General features: G+C 47.2%; 7 protein-coding genes across 7 annotated transcripts; 3 read left to right on the forward strand and 4 right to left on the reverse strand.

Annotated features, from left to right (window-relative positions):
- Positions 1 to 293: 293 nt before the first annotated feature.
- Positions 294 to 1,152, reverse strand: F5891DRAFT_1061735 (uncharacterized protein). Its single transcript, XM_041362934.1, has 3 exons — positions 1,095 to 1,152; positions 808 to 1,042; positions 294 to 723 (listed from the first exon to the last, which is right to left on the reverse strand). Exons 1-3 carry the CDS (start codon positions 1,145 to 1,147, stop codon positions 691 to 693), a joined length of 321 nt encoding a protein of 106 aa, XP_041220265.1. The 5' UTR covers positions 1,148 to 1,152; the 3' UTR covers positions 294 to 690.
- Positions 1,153 to 2,619: 1,467 nt separating this feature from the next.
- On the reverse strand, positions 2,620 to 5,159 carry F5891DRAFT_711211 (quinon protein alcohol dehydrogenase-like superfamily). Its single transcript, XM_041372912.1, has 5 exons — positions 3,737 to 5,159; positions 3,565 to 3,681; positions 3,429 to 3,515; positions 3,013 to 3,369; positions 2,620 to 2,957 (listed from the first exon to the last, which is right to left on the reverse strand). Exons 1-5 carry the CDS (start codon positions 4,754 to 4,756, stop codon positions 2,700 to 2,702), a joined length of 1,839 nt encoding a protein of 612 aa, XP_041220266.1. The 5' UTR covers positions 4,757 to 5,159; the 3' UTR covers positions 2,620 to 2,699.
- A 962-nt stretch (positions 5,160 to 6,121) lies between these two features.
- On the forward strand, positions 6,122 to 6,633 carry F5891DRAFT_1061768 (uncharacterized protein). Its single transcript, XM_041362935.1, has 2 exons — positions 6,122 to 6,333; positions 6,390 to 6,633. The coding sequence occupies exons 1-2, from the start codon at positions 6,187 to 6,189 to the stop codon at positions 6,552 to 6,554; spliced, it is 312 nt and encodes a 103-aa protein (XP_041220267.1). The 5' UTR covers positions 6,122 to 6,186; the 3' UTR covers positions 6,555 to 6,633.
- An 896-nt stretch (positions 6,634 to 7,529) lies between these two features.
- On the reverse strand, positions 7,530 to 9,416 carry F5891DRAFT_984848 (uncharacterized protein; the record flags this gene model as incomplete). The annotated part of the gene is made up of 7 exons (XM_041377506.1): positions 7,530 to 7,712; positions 7,844 to 8,047; positions 8,157 to 8,300; positions 8,763 to 8,967; positions 8,992 to 9,046; positions 9,161 to 9,316; positions 9,404 to 9,416. The coding sequence occupies 7 exons, from the start codon at positions 9,414 to 9,416 to the stop codon at positions 7,530 to 7,532; spliced, it is 960 nt and encodes a 319-aa protein (XP_041220268.1).
- A 6,699-nt stretch (positions 9,417 to 16,115) lies between these two features.
- Positions 16,116 to 17,838, reverse strand: F5891DRAFT_961219 (cytoplasmic protein; the record flags this gene model as incomplete). Its single annotated transcript, XM_041375797.1, has 3 exons — positions 16,116 to 16,768; positions 16,858 to 16,976; positions 17,036 to 17,838. 3 exons carry the CDS (start codon positions 17,836 to 17,838, stop codon positions 16,116 to 16,118), a joined length of 1,575 nt encoding a protein of 524 aa, XP_041220269.1.
- Positions 17,839 to 20,984: 3,146 nt separating this feature from the next.
- On the forward strand, positions 20,985 to 21,610 carry F5891DRAFT_984850 (uncharacterized protein; the record flags this gene model as incomplete). Its single annotated transcript, XM_041377507.1, has 4 exons — positions 20,985 to 21,225; positions 21,272 to 21,306; positions 21,398 to 21,448; positions 21,518 to 21,610. 4 exons carry the CDS (start codon positions 20,985 to 20,987, stop codon positions 21,608 to 21,610), a joined length of 420 nt encoding a protein of 139 aa, XP_041220270.1.
- Positions 21,611 to 22,695: 1,085 nt separating this feature from the next.
- On the forward strand, positions 22,696 to 24,452 carry F5891DRAFT_711584 (isoprenoid synthase domain-containing protein). The gene is made up of 6 exons (XM_041372913.1): positions 22,696 to 22,749; positions 22,811 to 22,858; positions 22,919 to 23,576; positions 23,631 to 23,919; positions 23,975 to 24,331; positions 24,395 to 24,452. The coding sequence occupies exons 3-5, from the start codon at positions 23,155 to 23,157 to the stop codon at positions 24,308 to 24,310; spliced, it is 1,047 nt and encodes a 348-aa protein (XP_041220271.1). The 5' UTR covers positions 22,696 to 22,749; positions 22,811 to 22,858; positions 22,919 to 23,154; the 3' UTR covers positions 24,311 to 24,331; positions 24,395 to 24,452.
- The last annotated feature ends 1,048 nt before the right edge of the window (positions 24,453 to 25,500 follow it).

Consider the following 25,500-nt stretch of genomic DNA (forward strand, 5'->3'; position numbering starts at 1 on the left):
TCTCCGAGTATAGAACAAGAACAAGTATAAAATCAACGCGATTGAATTGAAAAGGTGGCCGTTCCCTTCCTCGCTTCCACTTGCAATTGCCTTTCCAATTCCTTTCTGCCCACGACACTATGAACGACTCTACTAAGTGTCGTAACTTGCTCGGATCCCAAGTGAACGCGAACTTTGAGAATTGAGCAGCCCTTTTGAGTCCAATTAGTAACTAAGTGTCCACGTTCACCAGTGCAGACCAATCATGCATGCATGGACTTATACAGGCAGGATATATCACCTTGCAGTATGTCGCGTTCTGTATTTGCCTCGAGTAGCACTAACGGTGATCCAGGGAACATTGGCCAACCAGCCTGAGACGCTTGGATACTATCACGTACGGTTCACCATTATTCGCGTGTCAAACCTTGTCCCCGCTGTATCGAGCCTCATTCATGTCGTATCCATTCCCTCTCATACCTCAGCAAAACTGCATAAAGCTTTGGCTATGCCACGTCATTTTCACTCCATGATATGCCAAGGCTGCATCAAACCACGCGGAGACAGGAAGAGTAGGCGATATTATCAGGAATTAATATTGTAGGCCAGTTGGGTACTCTGCTAATAACTTTGACGTGGCATCTTTGCCTCATCACAACCGTGTCACTGGTGAATCATGACAAAGGCAGAACTTCGTGGCCGCCGGAATTGCTACACCCACGAAATGACCAGAAGGGATAGGTTTAACCATTTTGCGAAACCTTCTTGTTGATGATATAAAAGCGAGTCATCTTCCTACTGTCACCAGCGTCCACCAATCTCAGACTCAAAGAGATCATTCGAGTACCTCAGCAGATCATACCACCCTAAACAGACAATGCGTTTCGTCTTCCCCGCCATTATTATTGCGTTGACAGCATCTATAATGTCTGTTACAGCAAGGCTAGTCCCAGGCTGTAGTCCTGAAGGCGAGAGTTGCCAGACGGCTAGCGACTGTTGCGATAAAAATGTGGACTGCGTTCTTACGTGCGGGGGGCCCAACCAAAAACCTAGCGACAAACTGGTGAGTACTTTTACATTTGTATTGGTGCTGTTGTTAATATAGCAATATGCAGAACGCTGCTGAATGAGAAATGAGCAGAGGCAGTATTGGGTGGAAGGAGTACATGATATGAGTGTATGAGGGAGGTATTTACGTACTGTCCGGTCTGGGATAAATAGAGCACCATGGGTCGGACCGGCCAGCTATAACTCAAATGCTTGTTAGTTAAAAGACGCGCAATTTGATTAGATCAAAAGTGTACTCGACAGGGTATGCAATCATTCATACCATTTTTACCTGTGATACAAATCATAAACTGATTTGGCTTGCTAATTGAGAAATAAATAGAGGTGATATTAGGTGGAAGGAGGACATGATATATCCCGATCAATCAACAAGCATAGTATGGGCATTATGCGATGAAACATTCTCACACAGTTCGGCCGCAACAAGGATCTCGATGATCGAGAGGCTGTTATTGCGGAGAACTTCTTCGTCGAGCCGAACGTAACCTTCTTCGCGCTCAACAAAGGGCCGTGACGAAGCACGTCCATGGTCACGGTATCGATATTAAAATTGCAAAGTTGTCGGAGTGGACATATTGATGCGGTTTGCATGTCCCATAGCAGTCAATAATTCAGATCCAGACGTGGCGGATAAAATGAGGTGCGGGAGTTTCTTTTCATTGAAGGTGCCAAGGCGCTGGTTAACACGATAATCCGTATCCTGAGGCCGACCCGCATCCCCAATAACTTCCGACGACTTGAGTGCGTCGCTTGTGTGTCCAATAACCAAGGTATCAACAAGGTAGAGCGCGAACCTGGAACGGAGCGATAATGAAATTCAAAATGCAGCGCTGCCACCTGCAACAATTTCTCCATATTTCAAAATAGATTTGAGGGTGATGATGCTGCGATTCAATTCGGACACTTCCATTTTATTTTTCTGCCAGAATATCAATAGCATTCAAAGGATCAAGCTTGACTAAGTAAAAGTGCGAACCTAGAGTGAAACTTAGCTCTGCGAAACAACTCTGCAACCTGCTCAAAATGCAGCGTCATCGCCTACCAGGATTTCCTCACGTTTCAGTCGAGGAAAACAAGACCAGGCGATGGCGCTGCAGCTCCGATTTTAGGTGCTCCCAAAGAGAAAGGAACATCGCTGTTTTTGGGAGAATATTAACGATGTTCGAAGGGCATTTAAGCAAAGGTACGAACCTAGAGTGAAGCTTCGAAGAGCAATTCTGTCATCTGTTCGAAAAGCAGCGACACCAACTGTGAATATTTCTTGAAATACTTCTAAACAATCCTCTACAGGTTATGGTGCTGTAGCTTAAATGAACGCCTAATATCACGGGTGGCAAATAAGGGACTGCTCTTCGTATGGAGCATACTAACGGTGCAATATATTCAAAGTGCTGACAACGTACGTTCAGTGTGTGTGGTGTTTGCCCAAGTCACAATCTTCCTGCGGTGGGACCTTGCGACCTTCGGTGCAGAAGGCCACTCGTTTGTTTGAAGGCGAAAACGTCGAATATCAAAAATCTCGCATAGATAACGAATCAAGACGAGGAAAGTAGATTGACGATGTGCTGAAAGGCATAACGAAAGAAATATAAGTGCAGAATCACTAGAAGTAAAGGTGAGACAGGTAAGCATAAGCTACAACGCTAGCTGTATCAATGACTATTAGCGTGTGATGGTGATACGCAGCAGAGAAACAGCACGATCTGGGTCCACCATTGGATAAGTAGTGACTGTGCGACTGCTGTACCCGCTGTGGTAGTGCTAGCGCCTGGAACAGGAGGTATCGCGGGTCTCGAGGCATCGGTAGGCTGACTGTGCGATGACGACGCCTGGGCTTGGCCATGTGATTGGGTTTGCTCATATGCCCGTTTTGCTTTCATAAAATTTGGCCCTCGAGCGACAACCAAAGACTGAACAGAAATGATTAAACTACAGTGATGATAAAGGCACTCAGGCGAGGTATACCTGCTTGTCCCGTATTGCAGCCACTTCGACAACATGAGGACGGCTTGAGCGTTGCGGTTCGATTTTCTCGTCGGTGTGGGGTTGAGAGCGGAAATGTGAGGACAACCGACTGAAAAGTGCATCTGGACGCAAACTGAAAGGCGTTGTGGTATGAGGTTCGGCTTCTTCGTCAGTTCTGGGCCGAGGTCGAGGTAAAAATGAGGAAAGGCGAGCTAGGAGCACATGTGGATCTAACCGCGAAGGCGTGGAGGGTTCCGAAAGTTCAGTCGCTTCACCACTTTTGTGTCGAAAGCGGTGGAGGAGCGATGAAAGGAGTGCATTTACGGAGGAATGAGGGTGTGTACCAATTGGAGAGGACTGTCAGTGAGAGCAGAGGTCTAGACAAGAACTAAGCAATAAAAATACTGATTACGTACATTAACATCGGCTTCCATGCCGGCAAAAAACGTCGGTGAGAGCTCATCGACACCACCAAACTGGTCAGAATATTGCGTAGCACCAGCCTGGAATGTTGCTGTTATAATGAATGAGGATTGTAAACACGGGACGTACTTCCAAAAATGACTTGCCATCGAGCGAAGAGCGCAGTGTGTGCTGTATGTCTGAACCGCCTTGAGATGTGTTGTGTTCGAGTCCACCAAACTGGTCGGGATATTGCGTAACATCAGCCTGAAATATTACTGTTATATAATTTACAGAGAAGGATTGGAAACACGGCACATACTTCCAAAAATGACTTGCCATCGAGCAAAGAGCGGAGTATGCGCTGTATTCTTGAATTATTTTTGGATGTAAGGTTTTCAGGGCCAGCTTCTTTCAAGTTGAGGATGGCATGAACGTCCCATACGTACACGTTCTTGTTTTCGCAAGCAGTGACTAGCGTCTTTCCATCAGGGGAAAGGGCTGCAGAGCGCAAACCCCATTTGTGCTGGAGGGGTGGTCCGACTGGGCGTTTTGTCTGAGGATCCCATAAACGCGCTGTTTTATCCCATGATGCACTTGCAAGGAGGCGGGTGTCCCAGTGAGATAAGGAGATGGCGAAGACAACGTCGCTATGACCGTCTTCAAGTGTGGCAATCTGCTGCCAAGTGGCAGTGTCGAATATTCTAATCGGGCTATATGAACTGCAGAGAAGCTTGCTTCCATCCGACGTCCATGCCAAGCCGAAAGCCCAGCTGTGTGTTTCAGATGTTTCAAGTGTCTTGAGACGTTCGCCTGTCTTCGCATTCCAGATATGCACAGCGCTCTCCTTATAACCGCTCGTCGCAAGTTTTGAAGAGTCAGGCGAGTACATCACCGCATATACCCAATCATGCCCAGTCTCGATTGTCAGGATAGTTTTGCTGCTGTCAATATCCCAGACTCTTGTCGTCCCATCCCAGGATCCACTCGCTAGTCGCTCGCCATCTGCACTCCAGCACAATGCACACACAACATTGGTGTGTCCCGTCCATTTTGCAATGACCTTTTTTGTTTTGACGTCCCACAACCTCACTTTCCTGTCCTCGCTTCCGCTTGCAATTGTCTTTCCATTTGGAGACAATGCTATAGACCGCACTGCATCATTCCCATCCCGCCAGTCCTCGTCTATCTGTACGCCGCTCTCTAAGCTCCATAGTCGGAGTGAGCCGTCCAACGAACATGTTACGATGTGTCGTCCGCCCTGCAAGTGTACGATACCGCTTATCCAGTCGGTATGGCCTCGCATTGTATGGCGTGGTGTTTTACTAGCAGAGGAAGACATGCTCCGCACTCAGAATCTCGAACTACGGAAGATCGTGGACTGTATACGAGAGAAGTCTGTCGAGATCTTGGAATGAGATCAGATAATCTGGCAGTGGCAAATTTTGCTAGCGAGTCCAGGCCTATCTTCCTTTCAATTTGATACTTGTTAGAACCACGCGAATCACGGCTCACGAGACAGCGTGCTTACAGGGTTCAATTCTCACTTACGAGACAGTGTATAGAGGTGCAGGGAAATTCGAGAACGCGCAGAGGATCTTAGTGGGTATCCGAACTTGCTAGTAAGCAAGTGGTCAGCTCTAAACGGTAGAAGAGTCTAGAGCATCACTCACGAAAACAACGTTCATGCCAGCCCAGTGCTCTACCACCAGCGCTCGATGGGTGTCTGGTTGTGAGTTGAGGGCAGGCGTTCGTTCAGGTCGTTTTAAGGTGTATCCCATGCGGTGTCCTGATGTTTGCTGTGGGACAGCTTCATTGCTGTGTAGATGAAGCGCCCAGATCTACGGCCGGCGCTACGTGCTGTGCATCCGAGGAGTACGATCATGCTTTTAACAAATATTTGACAGCGTCTTGTGCTCCCTCTCCACTCCGCACATTTATTCCAGCATATGTTCGAACTATAACATACACTGGATGTTCCGATATCAACGATGGCGTTTTAATTGGGTACCAGAAGGTACCGCAAGCTGATACATGGATGCTAAATGGCTAGGTGCTTATAGATGTTGATCAACATGAGTAATAGTCACGGTGAGAAAAATGTGCAGAACTTTCTTGGCTGACGCTCGAACTTCTCAGTGACGGAGTCATGGAATACCAACATATAGAAAGCACCAACAAGGTTCATCGATGCATCATGTTGCCGCGTCCCATGTGCGTCACACTGCGTCAAAAATTCTCAAAATACTACTGTCTGATGCATACTTATACCAGATACCATGAAGCTCGTTCAAACCGTTTACCTCACAATCCTTGCGGCTTTCAGTGTCGCTGCCAGTCCTACTGTGGTGGAGGCAGCAGCTCATACATAAGTATAGGTCACAATCGTTTACTCCGTATATATTTCTATTTATGAAGGCATGCTCGTTTTCCAGGACACCCTTCTTAGATCTACTTGGCAAGTTGAGTTGTCGTACCATGTTTCATCAATTCGTCGATGTTTTTGAACGCTGATTGCGTGCTGAGCTCGTTCACTCAGCCATCGACGATCAACTGAAAGGTACTCTCGATCTCCTACTATTTTTTCCCAATGCCTTTCACCGTCTTGCTCGGTGCTCCCTGCGCAGGTTTCAGCACGTATTAATCTGCACAGCAGATAACGCCGCTGTAATTCACCTATTAAGACTTTGGGCTGATCTCATGATAAGCTATCCTACCAATAGCTTCGTAGCTGACGTCGACCTCGAGTGTCTGACCGCACTAGAAGCAAGGATGTTTGAGGATTCCGAAGAAGCAGGACCTGCAGGCAAACAGCAGTGGGGTTTGGATGCTGGTCAACATCACAGGCGATGGAATGTGTATCTCGGAATTCCTGATGAATGGGTTTCTGCAAGAGACTATAGCGAGAGTGAACTTCAAGTGAGGAAGACATTATCTGCTCCGTTCGATAGATATCTAACTTATGTGATTGACAGCGCGGCCCCTTATTCAGTGATAACTCTGATGCTACATCTTTGGAGTCTGCAGACGAGCTATCCGAAGCTGTAGTTCCTTCTCTGCCGGCCGAAAAATGTCTGCCCGTTAAACGTCGATGTGCTCCACAGGCTCGAAGGGTCCAGAGAGGGAGGAAAAGAAAATAGTCATTGGCTTATGTATACCTAGTTGTACATGGCCCTATGGCAAATAAAATAACAAAGGAATGGTCGTGAACTCATCCAACTTGATCTGGAAGTCGAATGTAGAATATAGGAATGGCGCGTCAGTGGGCGCGTCAAGGCTCGTCAGTGCCGCGTCACCTCCGCGTCACGACCGCGTCAAAATAGCTACGCCCAGTTGGTCATCGTCATTATGGGCTTTGGCCCATATTTATTGTGGTAGAACGTGCGTATTGAGAAATGAGCCGAGTCATCATACACACAAGCCTGAAGGAAGAAAGGAAGAAAGTCTGTTTGGACTCCGACCGCGTCAACGTCATGTAATTTGGCACGTCACACCCGCTGTGTCAAAATAGCCTTTCTGATTCATGTACATACGTGGCTGACTCGGACTAGTTCTGACGACTTAAAGGTGTTACTTGACCAGCATTCTTACCCTCCTCTCACAAATGGCCATCTTTAAGAACGCTCAGCTCAACAGTGGTCAATATTTCATCTCATCATCACACACTAATTTGCTGGGTCCTGACAATCCTTCCTGCTGGATCACTACAACCCGCTGGCTCGGTTCAACTTGGATTTGGCTATCAGCAACTTGGCACGTCTCAGGCTTGCCTGCGTATTACCAAGGAGATGGATTTAGTTAACAGAGCTGCATATCTTCTCGGTATTTTTTTCCGAGTATAGCTTCACTGCTCACGAGAATAAGTATAAAATCAACGTGGTTGGGTTGAAATGGCTTCAGACAATTCAACGCCTCCTGTTGCAGTGAGTAGCCCTCTTGCGCTACACTATGCACATTTTATTGATTTGACATGCAATAGCTCCTCTAAGACTCTTTCATAGCAACGTCACATACATTGCACAGCCAGACTTCTGTCAGTATGTGGTTTGTTCACACGTTCGCATCATATGCTGATGCATAGTTATACCAGATACCATGAAGCTCGTTCAAATTGTTTACTTCACAATCCTTGCCGCTTCCTGTGTTGCTGCCAGTGTCACTGGGGTAAACAGAGCCAGAGCCCTTGATAGTATAACCTGCGACTCCCCATGCGCCTCCTCTTCAAAATCTTTGGACTGCAAGCAATGGGCAGGGACATCGCCTGTCCTTTTGGGCCCCGGGTGCTGGTCGTGCTGTACCTAAATTAGTTGAACCTCTCGGTCATTTTTGCTCTCAATACAAGCAACATGCGTGTCGTGTACCGTTCCCCAAAAATATTGAATACTCAACATCGATATGATCCCTCTGTGAAGCACAAACAGAGATGCACCGTTAGCTCTCTTTTGACCTGCATCCCCAACAACCTCCGACGACCTGGGTGCGTCGCTTGACCACTATCCACTATCCCTGCGCTCTGCTCAGAGGTGACCGACGGTCGTGCATTGATCCAAAGCCATGGTTCGCGTAGTGGGGCGTAGCTGACGTCGGTATTGCTCATTATAATTGCACTTTTACAGGCAACTGGAAGTATAGGCTACAATCGTTTACTTCGTATATATTTCTATTTATCTGAGGTATACAAAGGCATGCTCGTTTTCCAGGGCACCCTTCTCAGACCTCCTTGGCAAGTTGAGTTGTCGTACCATGTTCCATTGATTAGTCGATGTTTTTTGAACGCTGATTGCGTGCTGAGCTCGTTCACTCAGCCATCGACGATCAACTGAGAGGTACTCTCGATCTCCTACTATTTTTTCCCAATTGCCTTTCACCGTCTTGCTCGGTGTTCCCTGCGCAGGTTTCAGGACGTATTAATCTGCATAGCAGATAACGCCGCTGTAATTCACTTATTCAGACTTCATAATTTCCAGAGACCGATATGTACAATCCAGGCCTGGTCGGCTGTTGAGTTCAGCATGAGAAATCGTTTGAGCACGGTAGGTCTATGTCATCTCCAACCAAGCACGAGAGCAAATCCAAGGCAGCACGGATCTCTGGGCCAGATGACGAGCCTGGACCTAAGTTAAACCCATTACAAGCGCCGGGCCGCCGTTTCCATCAGGAACGTCATCACTACATAGATCAACAAGAAAGAACCGTTGCTCTCGTTTCCGGACGCACTTATTCGTACTTTGCTTTTGTTTTGTTATCTATCGCTGTCGTTCTGAATTCCACCGCGCACATGTACTGCCAGCCACGTCATCTGCCCTCGTCCATCCCTGGAATGTTTGGATGGATTGCAGTCCACGTACATCAGGTAAAGTCAAGCCAAAGCTCAAGAGAATGTCCCGCGAGGTTCTAGCCATAATGTCATGCTTGACCACTATCCCTGCGCTCCGCTCAGAGATGGCCGATAGCCATGCATTGAGCCAAGGTCGTGATACGTAAGTCCGAAGGAAAAACAATACTGTCGGCGAAATTGACGCGGTTGCGACGAGCCAGTACTTGGTCAATATTCTGTGCCAAAATATTAAGATTTACTTCTGACCCGCGTGGCTCTCACAGTCAAATATAAAGGTGTTGCTTGACCACATCCCTGCAGAAACGGCGATATCAAGGCTCCAAGAACGCTCAGTGGTGACTAATATTGGATCTTGTGCCAATAGTAAATACCCGTCAATTTACCCTTTCTGTGGTCGCTGCAACATACTGTAACCCGCTGGCTTAATTTCACTTGAAGTTGACTTCTTCCAACTTGGTGCGTCTTGCGTCACTGTGTGCAACTTGAAATTACCAAGGGGATGAATTTCATTATCGGAGTGTACATCAGCTTGGTATAAAACTTTCTCCGAGTATAGTCTCAGCACTAAACAGAACAAGTATAAAATCAAACTGGTTGGGTTTAAACGCCCCAGAGGCGAACACCTCATGTTGCAGTGAGTAGCACACTTACGCCGCACTATCATGGGTATTTCATTGAGCAACATATAATATCTTCTAAGATTTTTTCATAGCAACACTGCGCACAACGCACAATCAAACTTTCTGTCGGTGTAGTTTTCCTAGCGTGGTTCGTCGGTCGCATCTACTAGATGCCATGAAGCTCGTCATCAGGAAAACCCTCCCCAGACAAATTTACTTAAAGATGTAACATTAGAACTAATCCGAACTAATCCTGCGTTATTATATCTAAATTTTACAAATTCGAGTTTTAGCTAGCTTAGGTCAGTTTTTTTACCCCCTAATAAAAACACAAGAATTAGCAACTATTTTCAGTAATTCAAACACATTAGCATGACTTTTAGAATTGATTTTTTGATCTTAGACGAGGGTTCCAACCGAATCAGACAGAATAAGATACAAGAACAAAATTAAATTTGATTAGAAATGGGTATATGGGCAGTAGGCTAATTTAAATAACAGCGCGCGCTATGACCAACTGGGAGACTATGTATCAGCTTCACGATTCCGTATTGTACACTATGAAAATGAGCGGGGGATGATTCAGTCTTCTTCCATATTGTCGAGGTCAAGTAACTCGAATGCTTCGAGCTCAGCAGCATGGCCACCGGCAGCGGCGCCGCTGTATCGCAACTTCCTGCAAGCAGAGTGAGCATCGAGGCAATACTACCTAAGTGGAACTCACTGTGCAGCCTCATAGATGTCGGCCATCATACAGTGGAATTTCGCAGGTGCGTCCTTCTGAGCTCAAACGAGGATCGACAGACTCACTTCCTGTGAACGGTGGGTGACGACATGGATCAGCGTGGCTCGAGCTCGAACGAGGATAGACAGACTCACTTCCTGCGAAAGGTGGGCGACGACATGGATCAGCGTGGCTCAAGAATCGACAGACTCACTTCCTGCGAACGGTGGGCGACGACATGGATCAGCGTGGCTCAAGCTCGAACGAGGATCAACAGACTCACTTCCTGCAAACGGTAGGCGACGACATGGATCAGCGTGGCTCGAGCTCGAACGAGGATCGACAAACTCACTTCCTGCGAATGGTGGGCAACGACATGGATCAGCGTGGCTCGAGCTCGAACGAGGATCGACAAACTCACTCACTACAAACAGCGGACAACAGCTTGGATCAGCGTGGTTCGAACTCGAACTCGGACCGACAGACTCACTCACTGCGAACGGCGGGCAACAACTTGGCGAACTCGAACTCGGACCGACTCACTCACTGTGAACATCCTAGAATAAATAGTTTTTAGAATAAATAGGTTTGCTTCAAACAAGTTTAGAATTTAAAAAAAATCATTGCGCACCTTAATTGTATGTAGTGCATGAACACCAGCAATGAAGCTTGAGGCCTCTTAAGCTTCGAAGACGAGAGTGAGAGTTGAAGATCAGTGACATGGCGCCACTTCGCTCAAACATTTCAAACTACAAGTCACATGATTCAAACAAATATGTACAAATGTTGGACTTAAGATATTTCTTCGTTCAAACTACAAGTCACATGATACAAACAAATATGCACAAATGCTGGACTTGGATATTTTAAAATTTTGTTGCACACTCACGGCATCAATGATCACACTATTCAGGTGTCGAGTTTCTCAATAGGCATGGTTTTATGACCCTTAGGTAGTACTCTATAACTTAGCAATAATTACATGCATGTTATGAATGATATTGATATCTAGCTCTAATTTGTAATAGTTTATCTGACTTAGAAGAGTTAGATGTATTGTAGAAAAAAACTCGTCTAACATTATCATCTTTAGCTACTTTCTTCATAAATAGCTGTGATTGTGCTAATGTTACGAATTTTTGTGAATTCTCCCTAATTTGCCTTGGGAGGGTTTTCCTGATGGTTCAAATCGCTTACCTCGTACTCCTTGCAGCTTCCAGTATCATAGCTAGTGCCACTATGGTGACGACAGTACCTTTTGCTCAACATCTTGAACGTTTGTTCCACTCAACCGCGGCCTTCGTGCCAGCCAGGGATGGCGCCTTACCATATAGACCCTACGTGCTGCTCAATTGGAAATGACTTCTGAACTGCTCGACAGGAACGGTACCTTATAATTTGGGTCCCTATGCGCTGGCTGAGCTGTATCTACATCGCAAGAGGTTGGTCAAACTGAGGCATTTTTGCTCTCAAATCAGAGTCTCAATACAAGCAAAATGTGCGTCATATACCGCTTATCAAAAAGATTGTAGTACGAATCAAGGACATGATGAAAGCTATGAGTATCGTAGTACGGGCTCTCTGAAGCTGTAAACCTCACAGTACTTGCACAGAACACTTTCTCTAGGCATTTTTGTCATGTCGTTATGACAGAAAATCAAGACACCATCATTGTATCATTGGTAAATTGTCACTGATTCACTGAACACACTAGCTGGGAAGGCGTTGTCCGTCGACCGCCTACTCGCTTATGTGCGTGGAGTAAAGCTGGTGATAATAGAAGTCGAAGATGTGGAACAACGTTTGACGCTGCACCCATGACGAAGCACGTGTATGGTCACGGTATCGATATCAAAATTGCAAAGTTGTTCAACAGGACATATTGATGCAGTTTTCATGTCCGATGGCAGTCGATAATTCAGATCCAAACATGGCGGATAAAATAAGTTGCAGGAGTTTCTTCTCGACAATTACAATTGAAGGTACTAAGGCGCTGGTTAACACCGTATAGGCCGATCACCGTGGTAAACGAACTGAAGTTGGTCTTCGTCATTATGGGCTTCAAAGTGGCCCGTATGTTTGTCTCAGGCTTGCATGCGTATTACCAAGGCCGAGATAGAATTAATTAACAGGGCTGCATATCTTCTTGGTATAATGTTTTTTCCGAGTATATTCTCACTGCTCACGAGAACAAGTATAAAATCAACGTGGTTGGGTTGAAATGGGCTCAGACAATTCAACGCCTCCTGTTGCAGTGAGTAGCCCTCTTGCGCTACACTATGCACATTTTATTGATTTGACATGCAATAGCTACTCTAAGACTCTTTCATAGCAACGTCGCATACATTGCACAGTCAGACTTTTGTCAGTATGTGGTTTTGCTCACACGTTCGCATCATATGCTGATGCATAGTTATACCAGATACCATGAAGCTCATTCAAATTGTTTACTTCACAATCCTTGCCGCTGCCAGTGTCGCAGCCAGTGTCGCAGCCCCTAGGGGTGCCGGTGAAACCTGCGAGAGCCCATGCGCTCTCTCTTCAACTCTTTTGGACTGCAGTAATTGGGAAGGGACATCACCTGTTTGGGTGACCAACTCGTGCTGGGCGTGCTGCAAACCTAGCTAGTTGAACTTCTCGGTTATTTTTACTCTCAATACAAGCAACATGTGTGTCGTGTACCGTTCTCCAAAAACATTGAGTACTCGACATCGATAAGGTCCCTCTATGAAGCACAAACAGAGAGGCACCGTCACGGTTAGCTCTCTTTTGACCTGCATCCCCAACAACCTCCGACGACTTGAGTGCGTCGCTTGACCACTATCCGTGCGCTCCGCTCAGAAATGGCCGACGGTTGTATATTGATCCGAAGCCATGGTTCACTTAGTGGAGCGTAGCTGGCGTCAGTATTGTTCATTATAATCGCACTACCACATGCAACTTGAAGCATAGGTCGCAATCGTTTACTTCGTTTCTGTTTCTATTTATTCGAGGTGTACTAAGGGATGCTCGTTTCCCAGGGCGTTGGTCGTCTTTGGCCTCCCACCTCCTCAGATATACTTGATAAGCTGAGCTGTCGTACTAATTCGTCGATATTTTCTTGGACGCTGATTGCGTGCTGAGCTCCTTCATACAGCCATCGACGATCAACTGAGAGGTCGTGATGTCCTTTCACTCTGCCTTGCTTGACGTTTCTACCTGTTTCTCCAGGTCTCAGGACGTATTGATTTGCACAGCGAATGGCGTCGCTGTATTTCACCTACTAAGACTCTAAATTTCCGGAGATCGATATATACAACTCAGCTCAGGCAGGCTGCTGAGTTCAGCATGAGAAATCGTTTGAGCACGGTGGTCTATGCCATTACAAGCGCCGGGCTGCCGTTTCCGTCAGGAACATCATCACCACATAAATCGGCGACAAAGAACCAGCTCTCGCTTCCGGACGTGCTCAATGATTCGTACTTTGCTTCCTGTTGCTGTCCATCACTCTGTCGTTCTGAATCCCACCGCATGCACGTACCAGTCACGTCATCCATACCCGTCCGTGCCCGGAATGTTTGGATGAATTGCAGTCCACGTACATGCAGATAAAGTCAAGCCACAGCTCAGGAGAATGTCCCACGAGGTTCTAGAATCTAAGGGCCATAGTGTCAGAAGGTTACTGCTGGATATAAAGTTGCTGGCATCGATTGTATGGGTATATGTATCGCCGAGACTTGGCAGTGAAGCATAAGGAAACAGTGTGTCAAATAGGACAGCGCATGATAGGAGAATCATCGTGCTCTCTTTTGAAGGGTGCGGCTACGTGTGAGTCATTGTACCAGGGTGGTCTGGTGCAGGTCCTCGCATCCCCGCACATTCGTCTTTGGTGGTGCAACCGCGGACGGTTGCATTTGGAGGGGTAGCATATGGAGCGGGGCGCTCAGACTCTGGCAGGACAGGTCGGGGGTGACAGGGTCCTGGCGCGGTGGCAGGAGTCCTGGCTCGTAGTCGGTAGTCCTCGCGCGTGTCGTAGTCTGTCTTCGATAGACAGAGCCTACGGTAGCCTCCCGCCATAGAGGTCTGGCCTTGGTTCCCTTGCAGTCCATGCCCGTTCCATCGTGAAAGCTGTAACTCAGTGCTTATCATCCAAGTCAAGGAATCCACACTAAATCGCCGCGTATATTTCGCATGGTGGTATAACGAGCTCAAGCGGGAGAAGACCAAGGTGGCCTGGCTTGTGATTGAGTTGGTTGAAAGGAGAAAAGAAGTCACCGGCAACGCCCGAGAAAGTGGCTAACGTAATAGCAATTGGTTCTCTTCTCCCACCGGTTCCATGATTGTCAAGGTCGGTGATTTCGCTACTATGCATGTTCATGTTGGAATGTCATATTTCTGAATATCCTCACACAGTCTGCTGCATATGATCCAGCATACTGATGTTAGATTGTCTCCCCGATTGGCATTTTACTGATTGTTGTCCAGGTAATTTGGACTGTTCCCAGAGGTAACACCAGTGAATACTTGGGCTTGCGTGTTCACCCCGCTCTTGGACGATGATCGATGGTCTTCGAATATTGGCTTTCATTCTGGAATCTGTGCTTTCGCGTCGCCTTGGGTTACTCGCAACACAATTGTGATGGCCATTCAAATTAGTCGGATACTTTCAGCGCCGCTGCGCATGTATGTTCCCCCTCCCTCCCCGTTGTTGAAATTTTCGTGCGCCTTGACACAGTCCAAAGACAAACATCTCTTGTGTGGGTTGTACCGTCGCCCTGCTCCGAGTCTCGGATGCTATTTTCTGGCAAGGTCTGGTGGTGGGGCCTCTGAGCACATGGGTGTACCGTCAATCCCCATTATAATCATGTTTCGTGACACTGATCTCCACTAGAGAATTACGAACTTTGTGCTAATATATCACGCCGCCGTGGTGCACTCTTCCCGAGCTCCTTGTTCATAATCATGGGTGAACACGAAACAGATCTTCAAGTTGGACTTTAACTTGAGACTGGAAATGGCCCCTTCCAGAGCGTGAGCATCGACCCAATTCCTAGATTACAGAATTTTCGGAGCGTAGACTTCTATTGAACCTCTGAGTCACCTCGCTTTCTCATGATGCATCTTTCCAGATCCCACTGGCACTTGCACGTTTCTTGGAACACGGGGCCTCTACCAGGCATACCACAAGACCTTCGCGCTGAATTTCAAGTTCTGTGTGTCATGCACCGACAGGTGTTTCGAAAGAGCACATGCATCTCTTAATGCCTTTATACTCCCCTAGCTCTTGATCGATTATCAACCCATATCGGCAGTTCTGCGCCTCCCAGTCCACACGCACATCCCATCCACTGAAACGCGTTTTGCGTTTTGCGTGATTCTGATTCTGACTATGTACGTCCCCCTCCCCTTGTCAATTGGAATGGATTTTAACGATATATGCGCCGAATTTTCAGTGCGAGTTAAACAGCGCCGCTTCTCTCTCCTACCCCTTTGAGAGCCTCTGAAGTTGAAAGATCAACAGATCTTTCAGCAGGGCGACCATATCCACGCCCGATTTGGTGTAAAGCGGCCAATGGTCCAAATTCACAACTCAACTCAACTCACATGGGCATTACAACAAGCTTTATTAACATTTCGTCGTAAAGGAGTGTCTGGGGGAAAAACGAAATATGTGGGTAATATAATATCATGGGCAAGTGGAGAAGAATGAGAACGAGAATGAAATGAAAGGAGATATAAGTGTACGTGTGTAAAGTGATGAAACTGCGATAAAGGAATGAAACTGTGATAGACCTATAGAACTGCGTTGAGCCTATGTAAGAGTACGTATAACTTGTGATTTGAACCCATGCAAGTGCAATACCGTGCGATGTCAAAGCTACATGTACAACACCATAGTAGGCTCCAGATATGGTGAACAACAACAAAATAAGATAATCTCCGGATTCCGGCCACTCGAGGCAAAAAACAAAGGAAAGAAAAGGAAAAAGAAGAAAGGTAGCGCATGCTTATACAAGCGCCATCAACTCAGACCCCATCGTTAACGTTTCCGCTTCACACTGATAACGCCTTCCCCATCCACCATCATGGCCACCCCTCCCATCCCGCTCTCAATACCCATTCCCTCTGCACTCCCGTTGCCGCTCCCGTTGCCGCTCCCACCTCTCACAAACACCCTCGCATCTAAATCTCCCTCGTCCGAATCTACATCGACATCTATCAGATCCATCAACTCTTCGTCGAGATCTGCATCGTCACGGGGTGGATGAGTTTGGGCGGTTGGGTAGGGGTGTGTTTGACACTGTGGATTTGATTGTGTTTGTGGTTGGGATTGAGGATGGATGACATGTCCCGCAGTCCGTATCCTAGCGCGCGGACCTCTCGCATCGCCCTCTACCTCCGTCTCAGCTCCATCTCTCATCATGGGAGGCGCCAGCTTATCCTTCTCCCCACCACTCCTATCGAGCTCGTCATCGTCATCCTCTTCAGGTGACGAAACAGCCTCGGCTTCGAGCTCAAGATCAGGTTCAATCTCAACTTCGACGTCTTCGTCGAGATCTGCGAATGTGCGACAAAGGGGACAGCTGAATGCGGAAGTGTGAGCGTCGAGGAGAGGGCGAATGCATTTGTAGTGGAATGCGTGACTGCAGGGGGCTATGAATAGGGCTTGGCGGATTGTTACTGCGAAGAGGCCTGTGCGTTATATTAGCGTGTGAGATAGCGTGCGGTGGTACGGGGAGATAAGGAAGGAGGGAAGGAATGAAGGGAGAGAATAGACGTACAGATACAACAATCGGGGATGTTAGTCTTTGGCATTCGTTTTTTGCCATGGGCGCTTGCGCTTTGTGGTTGGCTGTGGGGGTCTGCGGAGAGGGAGCGGAGTTGTGAGAGGGCATTTGTGCTAGAACACATATCAATCAACATCAACTGAGATACATGAATCGATGGGGAAAAACTCACTTGAAAGCGTTAGGAGCAGCCTGCCACTCCCTCCCTACCTCGATCCTAATCTTTACAGACTTATAAATATCCTCGGTTCCTCCCTGGTAATCGACCCCCAGCTGAACGATATCCCCATCTTTAAGCTGATGGGGTTTACTCTCCGAGCCCGCGGGACTGAGGCGTAGATGATTGAGGAAGGTGCCTGAAGAAGATTTTGTATCTTTGATATAGAATTTGCCATTGTCAGCCCAGATCTCAGCATGGGCACGAGAGACGACTTTGCTCTTGAAGGCGAGTTTGTTCGTGTTTAGAGCATTTACTGCTGCGAGACCTATTCCTGAGCGATCTGTGAAGCGGCCGATGCGGAGGGGGATGTCGTTGTCCTTGAGGTCGCGGGTTATGGGTTCGAAGCGGAGTGTGCGGCGAGAGTCGAGGTGGGGAACTAAGCGGATGCGGTGGGTTTGGTTGTTGTTATTGGAGAACGTTGTTGCTCGGAGGAGAGGTTGTGGAGCGGGCATTATTGGTTGGTTGTTGACGGTGCCGGCTGACCGCCTGCGACGTAGAATGTTTGAGATTGGACCAAGGCTTGTGGTGTTATTTGAAGATGAGTTTATTTGAGGTACAAAACTTCGTCGCCTTATTGCTGACGGGGTTGTTGGAGAGGGTGGGGAATCTGCTGGTGATGGTTGTTGCTGCGAAGTGGAAGTTCCTCTTGGGCGTCGAAGAAAGGATCCTAAAATGGTCACTGTGGACCGTTGCGGTGCAACAACAACTGGAGAATCATGATTTGAAACAAGACCACCACCAGTTATCGGCGTCATTGTTGTCGATGTCGTGGTCGCTCCTTCCATCTTCCTCGTCGTTGAAGATGACCGTTGTTGTCAACTTGTGTTGTCGTCGCAATTTGTCGCTCAATTATTTTCCTATGCCTGATGGAGGCGCTGCGAGCGGCGCCGTAGTTCAAGGCACTTGTCCATTTACGGTATCAATAAGGTCCGCTTCAACCGACGCGACTCGGACTTCACTGCTTTTAGTTAACAACTATCCTCACACCGTACTACTGTCAGCAGTACTGAGCTAGTGTTGTCGACCTAATCAGCATAGCTTCTTTGCCACACAGGAATCCCTTACAACATCCATTCAACTTCGACCGAGATGCCCTTTGTGAGCCGGTTCAGGCCCACTCGCTTGCTCCGGTCGGTTAAGGTTTCACCGTTACGTGCCTAGATGATTTCTGTCCGATACTACCACCTGCAGTCTCCACCAGCGCTACCTCGCAAACAAAGGGATCCGCCCATTGTTCTCAATTCACATTCAATAACCTGTCACAAAGGCATTTGTCCGCATATATACGATGCCAACTGATCTGATTTGTTATCGTCGCGAATACTTTCAGCTGCAAGAAAAGTTTTCACCTTCAAACGAAGAATGTCCCGACCAGATATATAATTGCAGCTATTCTAGAGATGCTACAGATCGTTCTAAACTCCCAATTCCAAACTTCACTCCTTCAGCGCTGTACTCCATGTCGGAAGCCAATGCCTATTACGGCTTTGGGCAGTGCCTACTATGATATCGAACAAAGTTAATCAAGATCACAACGTCATTACCTTTGAAGCTCACTTGATGAGATCATTGCAGTTGGAACCATTACCCTTCGAGTTTTGTTCTTCAAAGCTTCTCTCTCCAGGTTCGCATCGTATCTTAGCTTGATGCCCGTCGTTGATTTCAATGTTCTCCCAGAAAATCAATATCATTTTTCTTTGCAGCACCATCACCTGATGTCATTTTTTCTCGACAAACGGGAGCAAAAATGCCAGGTGGTGAAGTTGCGTTTCGAACACATCACAGGGTCGTTTTTCAAAGCTTCACTCTAAATCTGTATCTTTGCTTCGTTGTTGACATTCTCGCAGAAGCGTCAAATATTTCTATTCCTTTCCCTTCAACAGTGCCTGAAATCAGAGTCGCAGTGTCACTCCCTGATCTCTGCGCTTCTGATGTCTTGAGAGGGCTTGATCAGGTAGCGGCATTGCGTTTCGAACAAGAATGGATCACATTCACTATCACTCTCTAGGACCTAGGTTCGCGCCTGACCTTGTTCAGATCCTAATAGATCCTAATACACGTAATGACCACGTATCTTTGACCGCCCCTCACTCTTTCACTGGTACCGCTGTAGAGAGGCAGGCAATACCACCCTCACAGCCAAACGAGCATCATCAGTCCATTTGCACTCGTTATAGACCCACACGGTATCCCCGATATCAGTATCTTCAGTGGCAAGGGTCATTCGGGCAGTACCTAATATCGGGGGCTCATCGGAGTCGCACTCTCATCACCTGTAGCGGCAGCTGGAAACCATCCAAGAGATCTTCGCAGATGACGGCATTGCGTTCAAGTAGATCGTAGGGTTTCTCTTCACTACCTCTCTAGGTTTGTGTCTTGGTTTTTAAGACACGGTATAGCACTGACCACGTATTTTGCCCCTCCCAGCGTAGGAGGCTTATTTAGTTTATTTCATTAGAGGTTCTCTGAGGTCGTTACACCATTTGGTCTTGAACTTGTGGCAGACCCAAGAGGTACCCACGACATTGAGCCTGCACGTGTCAAGCTCCGGGCAGGCCCAATATTAGGCGTTCACCGGACTCGTAGCGTCATCGCCTGCGAGGTGTATTGTAGAGATTCCCGCAGGTGGCGTCACTCCCTTCCAAACTCACACTTCAGACGTTCACTCTCCCTACGGTACCCCCAATCTGATCGGAGCCGTAGCGTTATCACTCAAGAAGGCCCTCTTCAGAGTTACAGGACACTTTTGCAGGTGGCGGCGTTGCAGTTCAAGCATATCATAGGGTTAATCTCCACTAGCATTTTCTAGGTTCGCATTACCTAACTTGAATAACACAATACACGTGCTGACCACGTATCTTGGGGAGTCCGCCATTCGTCTACGGTCTGTCTATCCTACCGCGTCAAAGCTATTCATAAGCACCGGAATTCGGTGCTGCATAATAGATGGGAGTGCATTCCGTTCATCACAAATTGTATCTTATCACACGAGGTGTTATGCTAGATCAGTATCGTGAAACTTGATTCTAATCGTAAGAGTGATCACCTTTGGCTCCGAGGCAACCAACTGGATGCTAGGGTTTCCCATACACCCTCGTATATTCCGCGCTGGTGCCAATAACGATGTATGCACCCGTTGCTACATCACTTGGGTGGCTGCTAACTTGTCGTCTCGGACCAGATAGAGTTTCCGTGCGATCAAATCTCTTCCTGCATCGAGGATCTATTTGTTGCAATTGCAAGATGACTGATTGGTCCCCGATCATTACACGCATCGGTTCACATCAACCCTATTCCTAGCTATTCGAGCTTCTTTGTCCCTGGAGTTGGTTCTATGACACGTTACAGCACTGGCCACGTATTTTACCCTCCCAGCACAGGAGGCTTAGTTATTGAAGGTTATCTGGGGTCATCAGATCATTTGGACTTGGACACGTTGCAGGCCTAGTATCGGGTGTTCATGGAAGTCGCAGCTTGTCCAGCAGCACCCAGTTGGGCAACATTACAAGTAAACTATCTACATAAGCAATGGTCTGACTGCGGGAGCTGATAATATGACGTGCGGAGGTGGTCGTAAGGATTGACCCTTCTGAAGCGTGCGTGCGATGATTGGCTCTAGCTTGCTTATTAGTGCTTATCATTCACTGCGGACCGAGAGAATGACTCTATCCTAAGATCGACCTTCGTGAGTACGAAGTATCTTTTCCGGACCTGGCGAAAATTTTCACGTTATAGACCTGTGAGATCAATTACATGAATCGTACGTTACTGGGTGACTATCCGTAGGCAAAATAATGCGGAATAGATTATAACGGACTTTGAAAGATATTAGCAAAATTTAATATGTACAGAAAACACAACCGTAACGCATCTGGATTAAAATAATTCGGTCAAAACTGCAATGGACGACCTGCTACTACAGTACCACAATCTGGTGAACGACGGAGAAGAGACGGGTTTTCTCGACGACGAAGAAGACGCGAGGATGCTAGCAGCTACCCTCGTCGCTGGAATAGAGTTAGCTCGACTTGATCGTGTCAAAACCCGGAACCCTAAGCGACTGTACCTTTGTCGTGCCCACTTACTTCCTGACCCACATCGAAATACCCCATGGCAAGTGCTGTATGCAAGTCACAGTGATCGTGCGTTCATTACCACGAGTCACCCGATGACTCTAGATGTTCGTAGTTAGTAGAACGACCCTGTGGTGGTTGCAGGAATACGTTAGTACACACAGTAAAATAAGTCTTTAATGTTAAAAAACAGTCGCGGTAGCTTGGGGAACGAGTTGTTTTCGCAAGTCTAGACTTATAGGGAGAGAATGGTGCCGGCACTGCTCACCTCGTACCCTGGCCGGTCGCAGTGGTACGTGTCGGCGTCGTCTGCTGAGAGCAATCTTAAAACTTCAGCTGAAAACTTCGCCAAGGACCTCAGGGATGGGACTGCGTATATTGGAAAATGTTTGGACTAGGTGGCGACCTTCGCCATGCTGAACATGTGTCAGGCGGACCTCAAGTCTTGGATTAGTCAGCAGATAGCTTAGGCGTAGTGGCCCAAAACGGATTTAATCCGTCGTTTATAATCCGGATTAATCTGTAAGGGGGGGGGCCCCCCCTTCTAGATTTAGAGTTTGTAAGAGCCTCAAAATAATATGTTTTGAACATCCGACGCAAATGAACAGCGGCATCGCGGCACGACTTCCTTATATGGTCTTTTTTATTCTATCTTATTTTATTCCGCATTATTTCAGCCTACGGATAGTCACCCACTAGTTAGAGCAAATACGTATCAGCCTAAAGACTAACGCCCATCTAACTCTGGCCAAACTGGCCCTTTTGATGTACACAGTGACGGTTTTGGGACTCCATTGACGCGATTGTGATCGATTTGGCAGAATTGTTATTGCCGTAGGGCAGAAATTCAGAACATGCAGGGGCGCACGTGATGATTTAATTGATTAATACGAGCATTGCCAGCAGGCATGGACAATGTTTCTTCCACCACAGTCTTGGGCCACAGAACGTTCGCTCGAACCCCCGGTATCTCATATATCTCCCTTATCGCTCAATGGTTTGAACCTGCAGTGACCCTGCGCAGCGACGGAGTTGAGAAGTTGATGTTCATTCTCACACAGATATCCATGAGCTAGCCTCCAAAGCCAACGTTAGGCGGACAGATTCAAGAGACTGAGGAAATTTTTGTGCAGTGCGTTCCATCTTCGCGAGAAGCACACAAATTTGTCAAAAAAACAACCGTACTGATTGACTCTGAATCAGGTATTGCGCCATCAACCACAATACCAAAGCGAATGGAGAAACGTTGCTGAGCGTGCCGCTCAGGTTTCTGGCTCAATTTGGAGCATGTGTGCTGGCCAAAACTACATTCTAATGTGCACAGGTGAGTAATGTGGTCGAAAGCTGGTTGCATGGTGACCTGCCCATACTTTGTCAGGCTCACACATTCCTTACTCGAGCCATGGTTCAGGCCAGGGCCGGGCCAAATCCGCGGCTTTTATGCCAAGCAGGGCCCGCAACATCACTAATCGAGGACATTGGTCTTGATGTGGCGGCGATGAATCGTCGAGGCAGTCCATTAGCTTTTGCCGCGTCTATAATTTGATTCTGAGTTGCATAACTCCATGGGGTTTTGGCGGTTTGCAAACCTGTGTAAGTCGATCAAGAACTCGTCTTTACTCTATAAACTCATGCGCGACCATGTAATTACTAGTAACCCATAGCAGAATTATACAGTGCTCGTGATTAATCTCTATACAAGGTGATATATGTCCTTCTCAGTTTTTCCTCAGTTCACTAATGCGTTGTGTTCTGCCGATAGATCAGTCGATCACCGGACACAACGAATCACTCGCTAGTGGCGCATAAACTGTACATCATGATGGAATGCGCCGTCGGTATTTCCAAAAGCACACAATAGTCCAAGCCAAAGGCCAGCAAGATCAGCATATGTATAAAGGCTGACACATTTCAGAGCCCTTATCTCATAACTCAGGTCTCTGATTTTTTCGAGTGTTCCCTCATCTTGACGTTCACGACACGAGTCCGATAACCTCCATGACTTCTACCGTAACCCACACCGTCACTTGTTCTGACTCCGAGCCCACAGAGTTCATTTTACCTGACTTCTTCAGCAATTGCCGCTATCCCATGCGACTAAATTCTCACCACGATCAAGTATCTTATGCTTCTGATCAATGGGCTCGTAGCGAAGCCAATCTACCAGAATCCAAGGCTCTCAAATATTCTACGTTATTGCGCCCAGCTTACTTCGCTTCATCTTGTTACCCTGATGCAGATGCTTTCCATCTCAGAGTCTGTGCGGACTTCCTGGGCTGGACATTCATAATAGACGACTGGCTCGAGCTCGATAAGTTTGAAGTTAATGATGCGTTGGAGATCCGTGACTGCTGCATATCTGCGTTCCGTGATCCTGTCAACTTCCAGACGGAAAATCATATTGCAAAGTTGTGCAAATCGTGTGTCTATCTTTCACTATCGCGCACACATTCTAATCATTGTGCGCCTTGTAGATTCTTCAGCCGTTTTAAGGAGACTGCCGGCCCTGGCTGTACAGAGCGCTTTATCCAGAGAATGGAGTTGTGGTACACCTCTGCGGCAAAGGAGATGGACAGCCGCGCCAAGGGATATGTTTATGATGTTGAATCCTACATCGAATTGAGGCGCGACTTGAGCGGCTGCAAGCCTTGCTTTTCCTTTATAGAATTCGCCTGTCGGATTGATCTTCCCGACGAAGTGATCTCGCATCCGGTCATCATAGCCCTGGAGGAGGCTACCAATGACTTTGTTGCTTGGTCAAATGTAATACCTCATTCTGTCGTCGAAGTTGGGGCACTGCTGACATCACTGCGGACAGGACATTTTCTCCTATAACATGGAGCAATCTAACCATAGTACGCGTAATTTAGTTTATATCCTCATGGTCAAACAAGGTCTCGACCTGCAAGGCGCTATTGACTACTGCGGCCGGCTATGCGATATCTGCGTCCAACGCTTTGAAAAAAACCGTGCTATCCTCCCCTCGTGGGGAGAAGAAGTTGACAAGAATGTGGCTATCTACGTCCAAGGACTGCAGAACTGGATTGCCGGTTCGGTTCAGTGGTCCTTCGAGTCCACCCGCTATTTCGGGAAGGATGGGCATATTGTCAAGCGGAACAGAATCGTCAAGCTGTCTCCCAAGCGACCATTCTGAAATCCACAGCTGTTGCTCTATGTAAGACTGTTTTCACTTCTTGCTCTCATTGCATGATTCTCATTGCGATGGTTACCATTATAGAAAGTTACATCATTATTATCTATGTCTTGCTATCTGTGAAGCCAGAGCTGCTTTTTTATTACTGAATGCGCATCATGTTTCGCCTTCCTTCTTACTCATAACGTTTTTAACTTTTGCTGCTGTGTGTATGATAGTATTAGTCTGGGCCCCTAGTCAAACCAGAAAGGAAGATGTATGTAGAATTGTACATCAGCCCTCGGATTATGTTGGGGTTAAAATCTTGTTTCTGCACTGCTGTAAGCTCGTTGCTTGCCTGAGTTCCTATAATCAGCATAAATACTGTCCGCGATAAACAAAGCGTGCTTTGTTTATCACTGTCTTTTGGCGTAACGATTACTAAGGGACGACAGTCTTGACTATACTTACAACTGCGCAGTGAACGTACATGTACCATTGACATTAATATTCCGAGCACTGTATCACTAGGCGAAATGCATGAAGTCCAGCTTGCATATTGTGGATTGACTAGTGGTGCCGAAGTCCGGTTCGGTTCGGTTCTTAGGCCTCTAAATGCGAACGCCGAACTGGACCATCGGTCGCGTTCAGGCAAGGAGGGCGAACGCTGGACCGGACCCTTATGAACGCGTTCACAAGCGTTCGGTTCAAGTTCAGAACGCGTTCGAACGCTCGAACGCTACATATAATTTGACAAAAATTGCAAGAAATACATGAACCGTAAATGAGTAGCTAAATTTCGTCCATGGCATAGTGTTCGTGAGCAGCAGCAAACTCAGCTTGAACCGTTGCAGAAATGTGGCCTTGACGGTACCCACTCTTCAATAACTGAAGGGCCTCGAATGTTGTTGGCAACAAACGATTACGGCGCGCAGTCCCAGTGATGCCGCCACTCGAAAAGGCTCGTTCAGATGCAACGGCAGAGCCTTGAATAGCGAGGTAATCCTTTGCAATGCGTGAGATGGTGGGATATTGAACGGAATGGTGCTAAAGGCATAATGAGTCAACTTGCAAGGAAATGCGATGCGAAAAAACTCACACCCCACCACGCCACTATATTCTCAACATCCTCTAATGGGGCAGCAAGGTAGTCGTCAAGCTCCTGGCGAGGTCTTCGATTTGCGGTGTCATTTGCGACACGAGTTTTGACA

The sequence above is a fragment of the Suillus fuscotomentosus genome, assembly GCF_016647785.1.
Source record: "Suillus fuscotomentosus strain FC203 chromosome Unknown F5891scaffold_76, whole genome shotgun sequence".
Classification (NCBI taxonomy): domain Eukaryota; kingdom Fungi; phylum Basidiomycota; class Agaricomycetes; order Boletales; family Suillaceae; genus Suillus; species Suillus fuscotomentosus.